This window comes from Anabrus simplex, chromosome 9 (assembly GCF_040414725.1).
Source record: "Anabrus simplex isolate iqAnaSimp1 chromosome 9, ASM4041472v1, whole genome shotgun sequence".
NCBI classification, from domain to species: domain Eukaryota; kingdom Metazoa; phylum Arthropoda; class Insecta; order Orthoptera; family Tettigoniidae; genus Anabrus; species Anabrus simplex.
The window spans coordinates 99422036-99438461 of record NC_090273.1 but is presented as its reverse complement, the minus strand read 5'-3'; the positions used below and the strand labels follow the sequence as shown (position 1 = coordinate 99438461).

At 40.8% G+C, this 16426-nt stretch overlaps 1 protein-coding gene across 1 annotated transcript; it reads left to right on the top strand.

The window, feature by feature from the left end:
- Window positions 1-3053: 3053 nt before the first annotated feature.
- On the top strand, window positions 3054-8203 carry LOC137502163 (hemolymph lipopolysaccharide-binding protein-like). Its single transcript, XM_068229160.1, has 2 exons — window positions 3054-3200; window positions 7636-8203. Exons 1-2 carry the CDS (start codon window positions 3054-3056, stop codon window positions 8185-8187), a joined length of 699 nt encoding a protein of 232 aa, XP_068085261.1. The 3' UTR covers window positions 8188-8203.
- The last annotated feature ends 8223 nt before the right edge of the window (window positions 8204-16426 follow it).

Here is a 16426-nt window from a genome sequence, read left to right as displayed (position 1 = left end):
CGGGTGATAAATTTAAAATAACTGCTGGTTTCAAGGGTTGCCTGGTATTACTCACTCTCAAATCTCCTCGCTGAGATTTACAGCACCTACAAAAACCAATTAAGTTCGAATAAAGCCATGACAGGTTTCAGTATCTTCAAAATAATATAAATGACGACGTGCTCGTAATGTTTACCTTAATAATAATAATAATAATAATAATAATAATAATAATAATAATAATAATAATAATAATAATAATAATAATAATAGTTTTTATGTCCCACTAACTACATTTACGGCTTTCGAAGACGCCTAGGTGCCGGAATTTTGTCCAGAAGGAGATCTTTTACGTTCCAGTAAATCTATCAACACGAGGCTGACGTATTTGAGTACCTTCAAATACCACCGGACTTAGCCAGGATCGAACCCACGAAGCTGGGATCAGAAGGCCAACGCTCTACTATCCGAGCTACTCAGCACGCAATTTTACCTCTAGTTTTCGGGATCTAATCCCGTTATCTTGTTATTCTTATTCTCCTCCTTCGATTTACTGAGGTCGATACATGATGTGAATTTGGGCCAGTTTTACAGCCGAATGCTCTACAGCACATGGAGGGATGTATTCGATATTGAGTGTTCCTTTGATGGCTGGTGGTGGGGTGTGTTGTTTGTAAATGGAGATGTTTATTACGACGATCACAAATACCCAGTCCCCGAGCTAGAGGAATTAATGAAAAGTGGTTTAAATCCTAGTCAGGTCGGGAATGGAACCTCGGATCCTGTTAACCGAAGGCCACGATGCTAACCATCCCATCATGGAGCCGGACAAGTATTGAACACTTCTGCTTTAAAATTATGACATGTTACGATTTTCTCTACTCATTCTCGGTTTTATTTCCCATTTCAGATAAATATTGAGTTGAGCGTAAAATCGCCAAACCCAGGATACTGAACAGTGGATTTTAGAAGATGATTAAGATGTTGTTGTTGAAGTGTGTGTAACCAGTAGGAAAGGGATATATACTTTAAGTTATTTCAGCTTTATGCATGTTCATTTCTTGTATTGTTACCGATACATGATCATGCGACTGCCCCGTTGGGTACTTCCTGGAAGTGTGATCGAACCTGGCTACATAGATCTGGTTTGTGAAATGACTGTAATGGGTACGAAGCGAAGTGACATTTGAAACCTGTCAATCAAGTTTACGATACGATAGCCCGTTCCAGGTAAATACTGTGGGATGGGAAGTTCCTGGCCTGCCTAAGGGCACGTGACGATCTTGCTCTTTATTGTCTCCTTTGTTTGGTGTCTTCTTCATTTTTCTGGAAGGTGAAACTAGAACACCCGTATTCTGGCCGTATCCCGAAGATACTTTAACTTCATTACCAGGTATATAAATGGGGGCTTGCCTCGAACAGAGTTTGTCAATTGTTGAGATCAGGTTGTCGAGTGATATGTGTTGTGCAGTTCAGTGTGTGGAGCAGTCATGTGAGTTGCCGGTCTTGTCTGGAATCGAGCCAAGTACACAGCCAACGTGATAGCCAACGTTCGTGTGATCGAACCTGACTACATAGATCTGGTCAGTGACATGACTGTAATGGGTGCGAAGCGAAGTAACATTTGAAACCTGTCAATCAAGTTTACGGAACGTTAGCCCGTTCCAGGTAAAGACTGTTAGCCTGAGAAATACTGCGAGGATAAACGGCTTTTATAAGTAGCCACTAATTCATGAAGTGGTGTCATTGATTGTCAATTGTGTGTGTGTTATTTGGGTCAATCTTTTATTCGTACCAACATGTATCCTCTTACCGCGTGCTGACGTCGCATTTTTTTCTTTAGATGGCACTGTTAAAATCATTTACATCAAATGAGGCTCAAGGTGGACTCATACTGCACTTCCTTTGTGACGCTTATTACACATATTATACTCATGTCAACCAGCAAATATTTTCAAACCGAAAATCGCCACAGCGAAATTGAAAGTGCCTGAACTCCTTTATTAAGAGTAATGAATTTTCTCATTGTAGTGGCTAAATGAACTTCTAAATATGGCTAAGCAATATATTTTTAATTCAAAACTAAAAGATTTTTTTTATCTATATATGTTTTTAGAATGCTAGATCCAGTGACAAATAGTTATATTGGCAACAGTGAAAGGATAATTCCTTCTCTAACAAACTGATAGTACGGCGCTTTCCCGATATTTGAAATAAACGAATCACTGCAATGGAATTCTTGATGCAGTACAATTCGATAGAAAAAGACAAAATTATGATTTAGCTAATAACATCACAGCTATTCATGAGGTGGCTCTCCGTAGTTTTAAAGAAAAGCGAACAACGGAGAAGTGTTTGAAGGAAAGGGATAAAAAGTATTATTCTTTTAAAGTCAAAGCTGTAGTTATAATAACTCTATACTAATTACGAGGGTATAAAATATAATATATTAAAATATAACCTATGAAATGATGAGGGTTTCAATCAGGCTTCATTTTTCTATTTTTTTTGCCGGTACTTTAACAGTCGTCATGCGCTTTGATAGCTAACGTTCGTGTGATCGAACCGGGCTACCTGCAACTGCAGTGTGAAATGACTGTGGTGCGTGGAAAGCAAAGTGAACAATGAAACGGTATACCAGCCCAACTAAAACACCGTTCGTATGTAGTTCAGTGTCTACAATAAAATAAGGTTTAGTAGTTTCGTAATTTCAGTATTCATTTTAATGCATATTCTGCTAAAGGGCTGAGCTATTGTATGTGAACAGCTCTGGAGAAAGAATAAGTGCAAGTGAGTGTTAATATTAAGTATCTTACCCTTCCTGTATAAAAGAGGACACAATATCTAAAATCATAAGATTAGGTTCATTAGGGGTCAATGTTACAATTTCTTGCAACTAAGACACAAATGTATGAACTTCGTGACCCTAGTAATGACGTAATCCGATAACACTCATTCTTACAAGTAGCTCGAGCCATTGATAAGGACTGCTATAAACTTGCGGGGAATTCTAGATCCGAAGAGCGTGCGCTATATAATAAAACGATTTATTCATGCACAACCAAGAAGTAGCCATGAGGCTCATAGAAGTTGCATGTTCACTGCTTCTCCTCGGGGACGTTCTTCGAGCCCAGGCTGAATTGCACTGTTCAGACGCTGGAGGAAAAATGCACTTCTCGGTGAATACTGCACGAAATGAGACGGGGCATCGCATTGTGAAGGTAAAGTATCACTCTTATTCATCACTGTCTTGTTAATCCGTCTCTTTTGCCAGCAAGTGTTGGGGTCTTTCAGCTGATTTGTGTACTCATTTCCACCAAGCGCGAGCCGTTCAACTTCAAGGAAAACCAGCTTTCCACGATTTTAAAGGTGGGGGGAGGGGGTGGTTTGCTTATGGACAAAAACTATATAAGGCCACTATTTCGATGTGCACTGTACACCTTATTTCAGAATATTTAAGGAAACAGGAGGAGAAAATTGCGTGTATTAATTGACCAGCAATATCGTTTCGAAAAGAAATTCTCCGGTGAGAACCAAATGTGGTTTGCTCTCCCAGGATACAAGGAAGTCACTAGAATCATGGTACGGTTCTATGGCTAAATGGTAAGCGTGCTGGCCTTTTGTCACAAGGATCCCGGATTCGATTCCCGGCAGGGTCGGAAATTTTAACCATCATTGATTAATTTCGCTGGCATTGGGGCTTGGTGTATGTGTCGTCTTCATCCTCATTTCATCCTCAACACGACGCGCAGGTCGCCTACGGGAGTCAAAAAGACCTGCCCCCCCCCCGTTGAGCCGAATATGTCCTCGGACACTACCGGCACTAAAAGCTATACGCCGTTTCATTTCGCAAGAATCATAGTCCGATTCTATCTGGTCACAGACTTGGGATTCGGTCCTCGGGATCCCAGGTTCGATTCTAGCCTCGATCGAGGAATTTAAATCGTCAATGGTTAGCTCCTCTTAACTGGAGAACTGGATGTTTATGCAGCGTCCAGAAGCTCCTACATCACACTCTACACAATCCTACATTAATTCAACACACAGTTTCCCATACGCACCAGATGTCACCCGAGGTCGTCGGAAGTTCCGCCTTGCAAGATTAAACCAGGCCACCAATAGCTACACGTGGGTACTGAGCGGGCAACTTAAAGAAAGTACTAGAAGAAATTGGGATGGGGAACTATTGGGACAAAGATTTAGAAGAAAGAAAATTCTGTAGGGAAATGGCACAGGGGGTAGCAGATACAGAAATACAAAGGCTAAGAGCTGAGGGTAATAATAGGAAAACTCTGGAGGAATTCATGAATATATATCCAGGTATGAAAATAATACATGATAAATTAACCAAAAGAGAATACAGGGGATTGATATGGTGGATGATAGGAGTTTACAAAAATAAGGCTTTTACTGAAGTGGCAAGTATATGTTTACGTGTGAGAAGGAGTTAGGAAATGCACATTTCTTGAGACAGTGTGAAAGTATACGAAAATTACGGGTTAAATACTTGGAAGCGGAAGAGAAAAATAAGATGGAAAAAGAATCTGAATGTTATGCTCTTGTCAAATTAATGAACAGGGAATGGAGAAGGCCAGGGAAACTATCGAAATTATTGACAATTGTAAAAAGACTGTGGGAGAAAAGAATAAAAGTGGTGAATGAGAAGGGTAAATGCTGATGAAAGTGATGAAAGAGGGATACACAGATATGGAACATTACAGAGTTCAAGTCAGTAATAGTAAGGGTGACAATAATTAAAATTCAGTATTATGTCCCGTTTATATGTATATTAAGTTTTGATCCTTTGCTCCTTACGTACTGTATATTTTATAATTAGCAGTATTTAGTTCATTGATAAGTAAGTCGTATGGTATTCTTTCTAATCAGGTTGTTTGTGGATGTTGGTAAGTCGTTTTGTCTGTCTGTTGATTTTTTCTGTTAGATACGGCAGTGTTTGGCTGGTGACGTAGAGATGGAAGAGGGGGAGATAGGCCTGACCTATCTCAAGCTAAGTGCTGATTCAGTACGTCTGCACGTGTATAGCAGAGTAAGGTAGGGAGTAGTATTAGGTTAGCGGAAGTAAGTTGTCAATGAGACAGCGAAAGATGAGCCGAGTCATACCACCGTCTCGGCAGAAGAATACAGACGTGACGGTCTACATGTGCACACTTGTGGGCTGTTACATGAAGGAGTAGTGAGGAATAACGTTGACAACTTAAGGAGTCGGTGAGGTTTCGGTTTCCGAGCCTCATGAGACATGTCTGGTCGTGACATCCCAGGGAAGGGTGGTTTAAGTTCCTCACCAGGGGGCATCGCGGCCAGACAGATTTAGGATAGAATTAGTATAGATTTAATGTAGTAGGTAGTTAGTTATAGGATTAAATTAGATGTAGGGGGTGCCCTAGCATGTGAGCTGGTCATCCGGCCATGTTAGAGAGCCACCAAGTTGTAAGATTAGAGGGTTGTAGGGTTGCCCATTACATGTGGACTGGTCATCCGCCTGTGTAAGAGGCCAGGTGTATTTTTAGTTATGTCTACAATTGTTCAGTTTCACTGGGTTTAAGGGTTCTTGTTTTACGTAATTTAATTGTGAACATGTATCTGGGCTAAATGCCTCAATGTTCAATAAATGTTCATTCATTCATTCATTCATTCATTCATTCAATAGCCACACAAAATTAGATTCATACTTGACACTTGTGTAATATATTTTGCACCGAGCTCGATAGCTGCAGTTCCTTAAGTGCGGGCAGTATCCAGTAATCGGGTGATAGTGGGTTCGAACCCCTCTGTCGGCAGCCCTGAAGATGGTTTTCTGTGGTTTCCCATTTTTACACCAGGCAAATGCTGGAGCTGTACCTTAATTAAGGCCACGGCCGCTTCCTTCCCACTGCTAGCCTTTCCCATCCCATCGTCGCCATAAGACATATCTGTGTCGGTGCAACGTAAAGCAATGCGCTTAATATCTATGAAATACCAAATGATATTCTGATCATAAACCTGACGGAAACAAATATTAATTGGCGGGGGTGGGGGAGCGGGCGGGCCTCTGTGTATTCAAGTATTTCGATCACATCGGATGCAAAGATTGAAATTGGAAAGTAAATAATGTGACGAAGTGGCTATAACGTCGGGAATAGTGCAACGTAATGTTATTTATTTTGGACCACTTCTGTTTTTTGGCGTTGGTCAACAAGCTGCCGAACGAAATTAAAAGAGGCTGCAGAATGTTTTTAATTGTTTATACAATTTGCTTTACGTCGCACCGACGCAGATAGGTCTCATGACTACAATGGGAAAGGAAAGGGTTAGAAGTAGAAAGGAATCGACTGTGGCCTTAAAGTACAGCCTCAGCATTTGCATGGTGTGGAAATGGGAAACCACAGAAAACTATCTTCAAGGCTGCCGGAAGTGGAATTCGAAACCAGTAACTCCTGAATGCAAGCTGACAATTATTTGGCTCAAACTATGTAGCCTAATCTCTCGGCTTACTCCAAACAAAAACTTAAACACACTTACTGAAGTCAACATTTTTAGAGGCCTATTTACTGTATATCGTCCTGTACTTTCTTGTATGCTCAAGGATTCTTTCACACGTACAAGTCTATTGTTGACGGTCCTGGCAGCTTAAACCAAGGTAGTGCTAAGACGGCCATTTCTTGTTAACTTAACTTTCCTTCACTAAAACTGCCACTGCTCTTCTACCTTTACTTGTAGATGAATGCTTTATACAGCTAACCCTGTATCGATAAATGTTCTACGTAACAGTTAAAACGGAATAAAAATTAGTTTTCTCAAGATTAACTTCAACAAACACAGACAGCCACATGCCGGTGACTTCGTGTTTTGATATACAAATTTTGAAATGTTGAAATTCAAATTCATTCATTCGTTCATTCATTCATCCATCGATTCGGTCATCTGTGGGACAAATTTGCAGAATCTACCTGCTCTTCTGTCACGCAGACTAATGCCCTTCCCTTTGCGCTCTTGCCAAAGATTCGTAAGTTTTTGGATTCTCCTTTCCCGCTCTTCCGCCGAGATGTTCCGTGTCTTGGTCAGTGGTTTTTCGGCTGCATTCCTCTTTCCCACAACCTTTTTCATAAATATTGTTCTGACTTGTATTTCCTCCTCCGTGACATCTACTTCTGTTAGATCCTTGTGTATAGTTCTTGCACTTTTCTCATTTACGACCGGTACGCTTTCGAAGCCTAGCTGGCCGGCTGTCTTTGCAACCCTTGTCTGCAGCGTGCCAGAAATTTCCCCAACTCGAGACACATCGTTGTCAACTCTCCGTTTTAACTACTAAGCCTCTGAGAGCGAGCAGCGAGACTGGACAGAACTGCGTGCAACTATGCAACACTTGGAGACCTGACAAGCAAGCCGGCTTCAGGTCTGGCACGCATATGAAATACTCCACGAGGGCTGTCACTGACAAAGCAAGCACGCTATTGGCCAAGAGTCATCTGCTATTGGTCATAGTAGAGGAGCCTGCAGACAGACCTAAGTCTGGTTACTGTCGAGGGTTGGTACTGCTTAACGTTCGAGTCGTTTGTCGTTGATGAGAAAGTTGAAAGAACTATCCCTGTGCAAATTATTCTATATATATACCTCATCTTGACAAAGGACTACACTACTCTTGTGTTTCTCTTCCAGGCGGAACTGATGAGCCAGTACTCCAGACTTCAGGGACAGAACGGTACTGGCCTGGACGTACTCTACACGTGGGGACGGTGTGGAGATACGCAACACGAGCGTTTATCGACGATCGTGACATCCACTTCACTGGTCAGCACAAGTTGGCCTCTGCTTGCTATCCCTGCAGGATATGAGCACTTCCCAGGTGTGGGGTACTACAAACTGTACATGACTCCCTTACAGTCATGGGCCGGCGCTCAACAGTTCTGTCAGTCTGATGGTGCAAATCTGGTAGTAATCAACTCTGAACCTGAAGCAGACGTCATCAGGAAGTTTTACTCACGCGAAATTCCTAATTTAGACAAAACAGGAGCTTGGATAGGATTCCATGACCAATTTAAGCCCGGATATTACGTCACAGTGTTTGGTGAAACTTTGTCCAAAGCTGGGTATGAAAAGTGGGCTAGTGGACACCCAGTGAATTCCAAGCACTGTGGATTTAGTTTCAAGAATGGACTTCTTCATACTTGGCAATGTGAAGCAAATTTACCTTTCGTGTGCGAATTGTAATGCATCTATAGCTGTTGCAAGTAGATTGTTTTTTAAACTTACTCTTGTATCTGTACCTTTAAAAAATAAAGTATACATTCAAGGTGTCCACTCTATGTTGAATGACTGTACCTGATCCTAGACAGTGCATTATTTCGTACCATACTTCACGTCTGTACCTCATTTCGGCCAAGTGATACGTTTTTCTAGCTTCACTGATAAAATTTTAATCGCAATACGGTGATAGCATTAAAAGTGTTCGAAATGGCACTCGCAACAGTGAAAGGAAATTCTCTTGGTTACAGGATTAATCTTCAGGGATGACTTAAGTAAGTATGGATATGTAAAATAAATCTTCAGTGTTCAGACATGCAATATATTCACCTCCTCTGTTACTAATGCAAGATCGAGTGGTCGGAGGGGAAAGACCGGAGGGGGATTTTTTGACTCCCTAATATACTGTACTACAATGGGCAAGTCTGAATCTATAACAGCTAATTGGAACAGCTTCAGACAGAAATGCGTGTCTCATTAAGATAGCCAACCTCCGTTAACTACAAGAAAAAGAGAAGAAGAAGCAGCTTCATTGTATAACAGACACACAGTGTGTGCCATTGGAGGCTCATGACTCTAAATTGGGCAGGGACCTTCTAGTTTCTCGATTACACTCTTAGTATACAACTCGTACGACATAAGAGCAAAACTGGTGGTGGAATAGAGCGGGGAGTTTAGCAGGCATTGCTAGTGAAGCAATTTGCTACCAAATCGTATTTTTATTTCCCAATATTAGCAATATGGGGAAAGGTAAGTTAATAGGAGAGTAACTGAAGTGCTCAGCCAGAGAGTGTGACGAAGTCAGTGAGTACTGGCAAAATCGAGTGTTATTTGGTCATTATGATGACGATGATGATGACGATGTACTGTGCCGTTTCCATGTGAAACGAGGGCGATAGCGCGAGTGACGACAGAGAACACGAGGCCCGGAAACATGGTGCCGGAACAGTCTGGACCTGCATCCATCTATATACGTCGAGAACGCAAGAGAGTGAACATGTAGATGCATAAATGTATGTATATAATGTTAAATTTAAGTTGTAGGTAGATTATAAAGTGTATTATACAAGACGAAACCAAAGGGGATGCAAACAGGATAATGTTATATAAAATAAAAGATGGGGAGTTGGTAAGAGTGACGGTGGCGACACCTATGTATCGATAGGCATTGATATGTTCTAAAGATGAACTTGCATATCTAAGGTAATATACTTCTGTTCCATGTCTTTGTTCTAGTGAGAAAGGCGGAATACAGAACTGTGTCATTGTTGTTAGCTTGCTGTTGGCGAGAAGTCGATGTATGTGGCGCTTGGAAACGGTTGTTGTTAAGCAAGCAGATTGTGAGAATAGATTGATGGTAGTTGAAGAGTATACATTCTGAGTAGTAAAAAGGAGTTGAAATACGCGATGTATATTCTAAGAAATGTGTGCTAATAGTGGCAAACAGTAATGAATTATTAGCGATTATACAGAGCCAAGTCACCATATGGAAACCAATGCTGTAATTAGAAAGTGAATTTCGGTATCTTATGAATAGTTACTCATATAGAAGAATATATGCATTGCCGTACATAATAATGATTCTGTATGAATATGGTAAACTAATGCTAGCTTGTTTCAGGTTTGATCTACATGAGAGCGCATTAATGATTCCAAAAACGAGCCCAGGTATTAGTAATAACATGGAGAACTAATATGTGAGAGCGGGTTCCAGCCGAGACAATGGCGTCGTTCCGGGAAAGGATAACTTAGACCATGCGCTTCCTCTACCCTGGTCTACAAGTCAGTAAACATCCTTAAATTCATAATGTCCTTTCATGGTCAAATTTTTGTGGCATTTCTTAGTAGCTATAATGTAAGATAGTAGTATTAAGACATGTCCTGAAGTAGTTCGTTGAGACGTGAGAATAAGTGCACAATAAGCGATTTGATTCTGAATTATTTGACATATAGTAATTTACACATGCGTTTGGTGACACGGCATTATACATTTCACGGTATCACGTGCGTGAATAATTATTTATGGAAGCATGGGCGCCCGCAAGGGGGGGGGGCAAGGGGGGGCACTTGCCCCCCCCCCTGGAATTCTAAAGATGTTGATGTTCAATTGTTTAATATCATACTAGATTATTTCATAAACTGAAATTACTGACAGTCAGCTAGCATATGTTATAACTAGAAGCTTCTGTAAACAATTTAATGTTGCTGACGTTATATTGGTTTTTATATTCAAGAAAATTGTTAATGTGCCCCCCCCCCCTGGGAAAGATCCTGCGGGTGCCCATGTATGGAAGGGAGTCGACTTCGGCGTTGTTTACATTATGTTGTATCGTAATTACAGCAAGGTTTATAGGCCTATGCGAGCATATGTGACATGTGTTAAGGTATAATCTAGGCATATCTAAGATGTGATGTAAATGCTGGTAACACTTGGATAGTGGAAATGTAATTCGTTGCATACATTGTGATCGTGAACTTCGTGAATTCAAGGGCGAATTATTCTTCGAGTAGTTGATCACAGCATGTTATTATGATGATGATAATAAGTAAGAAAGTACGGCATATCGTGGTATTAGAGAAGATGTCGCGCAGGTAAGTAATACAATAAATATGAAGTTACGAGTGATAATAGTAATATGAAATGAAGTGATGTGAATATGTAAATAATGGTGTGTGTCAAGTGAATATTAAGTGCCTGCAATGTTGATAGTTATGATGATAATTAATAATTCGAAGTGGTATGATATCGCGATATGCTAACGAGGCTTGTGATGAGCTCATGTGTACTTAAATGATTGCGGTAGTGAAATGTGCTGTGTAATGAAAGTCATGAAGTGAGTCTGAGATGTGATAGTGAAAGTTCACCCGATAATTCGTCACGAAGAGCGTGCCATTCAGGTGTGTTGTGTTTACTATAGAATCAATATTGTAAATGGATATGTATGTTACATATGTAAGTGTATATTAAGATTGTAATGCTGGTGATTATTGATTGCGAGGCTATGTCGACCATTATGATTCGATCCAGCGTCACGACATTATGAATACCGTATTCGAGATTCACGTTTCGTTATTACGCTTTTCGACCGATACGGCAGCGATATACTTGCGGCAGGTTGGGAACTGACCACACACATAGCTACGATGATACGTTCACATGATATCTGTTAGGTTAAGGGTAGCGCATCATGGACATAGTGATTAACTATGCGTAGTGTAGATATCATGTGATATTTTGATTTGATATGTGAGTGTAAATATTTATTGTTGATACATGTATTGTTTCCTCATCATTCATATCATCCATTAGTGCCAGGTTAAAATGATCCTCGAAGGTATGTGTGAGGATAGGTGTGCAGTTATTGCTACGTTAAGGCAAGCATCGTCAGGACAACATAATTTGAGTAGGATGTAGCAGTGATCATTTGAGCTCAGTTTAAGTTAGGTGACCCATGAAAAGGCATTATTGGCTGGTCCCATTCCATGTAAATATAAGTAAAACTCCTTATAAATGTACGACATGACGAGTATCAATATGATGCAGAGGTATTTAAGACAGCGTAATTAAGCAAATGATATTATCAAAGAGGTTATTCCATTCAGATAAAACAGTTACAATGAGATCTCAGAAAAGGTTATCACTTTCACGGTTAATCTAAATTAAATTGGTATTGTGAACTTGTGTTCGTATTCACAACTATCTTTTTGGGAAATGAAATTTATACCAAATTGATATCACTACATTATGTTGAGGTAGAGTCAAATCCATGAATGGTTTCGATTGCAATGATTACATGTATTGGAAAGTTAAACGCACACTTTGGTTTCGTTTTAGCCTAGATAGAGATATTTCATTGAATAAACGGAATCCAATCCAGAATATCTCCATTCATTCATTGGTAATTAGCTGTAAACCATCTTACTTGTAAATTAAATTCCAACTTCATGGTCACAATGAATTATAAAATAGCTATAATCCTTAGTACAAGGTCAGTCTTGTTACATGCATCGCATGAGTTACGAAAATAGGGAATATAGGCAGGACATCGATGAACTGGAAACCACATTACACAGGCAAGACGTGAAACCGGAGAGACGCGCCACTAATTATACTCGAGAAACCTGATTGCCCGATAGGATTCCCAATTCGACGTCCCGCAAACGATGCGAATCACCACTATCAGAGTTCTGGAACTAGTACCATCAAAATTATGCACCAATCCAGACACCATAGCTAGCCGAGGTACTGCGACTCTCTGAAATAGCCCCCACAACTAGAAGAACCCGTCAAGACCCTGAGTGTAGAGGACTCATCATCCATCAGAAGGGTACAGTACAATGGCGATGATGACGACATACAATGGGCAGATAATGACAGGAATTAGCTCCTCAATTGGTACGTCATAATAAACAATGATAATGCTGAAGGAGAGAAAATGTTTGGAATGAAGAAGCGTAAAAGAAACGATTTGTGATCAAAATCTTCACGACTAATTAAATAAGAAAATAACAAACCACGAACACACTTGTGATCAGCTGAAATACAACTGCGATAACCGGACATGTGTACAAGGTCAGTGGACAGTGATGGGCGCACACAAAACGAAAGAAAAAGAATGCCGACAACTATTCCCTCCTCGCGCGGCGAATTAACAGGCAGCTCGCCCAAAGGAAAAACTCCGGGCGCACCGGAGTAAAGGATACCTGATCTCTACGTAATGTGTTATATGTAAATAAAGATTTGTATCAAGACGAACACAAATACCTAGCTCTCGAGCTGGAGGGTTTAACCGGACTAAGTTGTAATCAGCGATTCTGCCAGGAATTTAATTCAAGGTCTTCTTCTTCTTCATAGTACCGTATCACGTCCCCCTGACGTTGGCGATCACTGTGGCGAATGCAGAACGATCTCTTGCTAGGTGGAAAAGTCTTTCAACACTGTGAATTCCAGTCCATTCTTTGATGTTTCCAAGCCATGATGTTCTCCTCCTCCCGACACCTCTTCGACCCGGTATTTTGCCTTGTACAATCCGCTGTAAGATGAGGTAACGGTCATTTCTAAGGATGTGGCCAAGGTAAGAGATCTTCCGGAGTTTTATTGTTTGAACGAGTTCCCGACTTGCTCTTGCCCCTCTGAGTACTTCTTGGTTCGTTAGTCGTGCAACCCACGAAATCCTGAGCATCCTACGGTGGATCCACATTTCAAAGGCTTCCAAGCGTTTCACTGATATGTTCTTGAGAGTCCATGTTTCCACACCATATAGCAAGGCTGACCATATATAGCATTTGACCATCCTCTGTCTAAGTTTTAAATTTAAGTAGTCATTGCAAAAGAAAGATTTCATTTTTGTAAATATTTTTCGTGCTATTGCTATCCTCTGTTTCGCTTCTTTCTCGGGATCAAGTTGTTCAGTGACAATGGCACCCAGATATTTAAAAGTGGTTACTCTCTCAATCTGTCGGTTGTTTAGTTGTAAGATTGCCTCAGCATTGGCACGTCTGCTGAAGATCATGAACTTGGTCTTGTTTACATTTATTTTTAGTCCCATGTCCTCACTTACTGCACTGATATCATTGAGCAGGAGTTGGAGACCTTCAAAATTGTCACACAGGATTCAAGGTCTACCGAAACGGTTATCGCTATGCTGACCGTACAGTCAAGGAAACTAAAACATGCTTCATCTCTCTGTAGTAATTTCTTTATGGTCCCTGATAACCAGCCACATATTACACTTCTTCCTCTTCTTCTTCTCCTTATTATTATTAATATTAGTATCATTATTATCATAATCAAAGTGCCATATCCTGTTTCCCAGGCGTTGGATATCACCCTGGAGGAAGTACCCTTTTCTTTAGCTAACTTGAAGAATTGTTCGATGTTGTTTAATCCAAGTCCTGTCTTCAATATTTTGGAGGCATGACACCGGAAGAGTACCAGCTCTTCGCGTGTATTCTATCTTGTTTTGTAACATCAAGTATACTTTCTAACTCGTGCCTCAGTAAGCTGTTTTCCTGACTTTGACGTTGTTTGCTATTTCTCACGCTCTGCTCTACCTCTCTTTAACTCTTCATTATTTGTTACAAAATTCTGTACCGGGAATGCTGAGCGTTCTTCTGTGTAACCACATTTCAAAGGTCTCTAATCTGTTCATGGAGTAAGCTTTGACAGTCCAGGTCTCTTCTCCATAAAGCAGTTACGTTTACTGACCGATAATATGTAGAGAGATCCGGTTTACTCTGTCTGCCATCTAGCGGACCTACAGTAAAACGGAACGTCGAAATTGACGAGCAGACAGCCAGATGGCGTCAAATCGAAATGTCCGCACACGGTAGCTGAGGCCATACGATTATTATTATTATTATTATTATTGCCGCCTCTGTGGTGTAGTGGTTAGCGTGATTAGCTGCCACCCCCGGAGGTCCGGGTTCGATTCCCGGCTCTGCCACGAAATTTGAAAAGTGGTACGAGGGCTGGAACGGGGTCCACTCAGCCTCGGGAGGTCAACTGAGTAGAGGTGGGTTCGATTCCCACCTCAGCCATCCTCGAAGTGGTTTTCCGTGGTTTCCCACTTCACTTCCAGGCGAATGCCGGGATGGTACCTAACTTAAGGCCACGGCCGCTTCCTTCCCTCATCCTTGCCTATCCCTCCCAATCTTCCCATCCCCCTACAAGGCCCCTGTTCACCATAGCAGGTGAGGCCACCTGGGCGAGGTACTGGTCATACTCCCCAGTTGTATCCCCCGACCAAGAGTTTGAAGCTCCAGGACACTGCCCTTGAGGCGGTAGAGGTGGGATCCCTCGCTGAGTCCGAGGGAAAAGCCGAACCTGGAGGGTAAACAGATGATGATGATGATTATTATTATTATTATTATTATTATTATTATTATTATTATTATTATTATTATTATTATTATTATTATTATTATTATATGTAGACTAGCCGGAAGTGTTTGATATTATACAACGACTGTTGATAATGTTAAACATTTGAGAAGCTTTTTTTCAACAGACTGTAAATATATCCAGTAATATGGGATATGGCGATAAAATTTTTCAAATACAACATGCCCATTTGCACATTAAATACCGAAATATAAGTTCATCCAGCTAATCAGAGGTTATCCTTTTGTATTTGGATAACCTTAGAACAATGTAGCTTCTGTTCCCTCTAAATTAGAAGAATATTTCGAATTAAATTCGATAATTGTTGCTATGTTCAACTGCCTCAATTCTATACGAAAAGAGAGTTTACAGTTCTCCCGGAAACCCTTCACTAGATGATGATGTAGCAGAGAGGTCGCTGCGGAAGATAGCTGGTTTCAGGAAATGCTGCTTTAAAGCTAAATGTGAAATTAACAAATAAAGATGCAAATCTCCAAGTGTGTAGAGAAACAGAATGTGGGTTAGAGCTTCACTGTCGGCAGCCCTGAAGATGGTTTTCCGTGGTTTTCCATTTTCACACCAGGCAAATGTTGGGGCGGTACCTTAACTAATCCAAGTGTGAGTTTTAAAAACAAATAGTAAGAGGAAAACAAGTTCACGGAAGCTTATCATTTAATTCACTGTGTTTGTGTGATTTATATGCGAATTCTTTAAATATAACGTCATTTATTACATTAAAATACATTATCGCTATTGAATATACTGTAGGAATATTCAGTTCAGGTTATGTAAGTCAGATGTAACATCTGTAATTTAAAAATAAATCTTAACGCTTAGGATATATTTCCTAACATCATATAGTGCTGGTTGACTAATGGTAAGATTATCTGGCAGAAGTAAGAAAAAAATCCAGAGCCTGTTTCCAGTCATTCGACCGGGTCAGGGATGGAATGAATGAAGCCCCCATCTAGCGGCGAGGATATGAAATGTGCCGGCTGCCGAAGCTTGTCGAACTCCTCTGGGACAATGATAAATGACTGATAGATGAAATGAAACGTTAATTCAGAGTGTTGCTGGAATGAAAGATGACAATGGAAAACCGGAGTACCCGGAGAAAAACCTGTCTTGCCTCCGCTTTGTCCAGCACAAATCTCACACGGAGTAACCGGGATTTGAACCGCGGTATCCAGCGGTGAGAGGCCGGCGCGCTTCCGCCTGAGCCACGGAGGCTTACAGAAGTAAGAACTGAGCTTCAAATTCTAACGCTAACCCCCTTGTTTGGACAGTGTCAACAAAACTCATATCAGCTTCACATTACTCAAT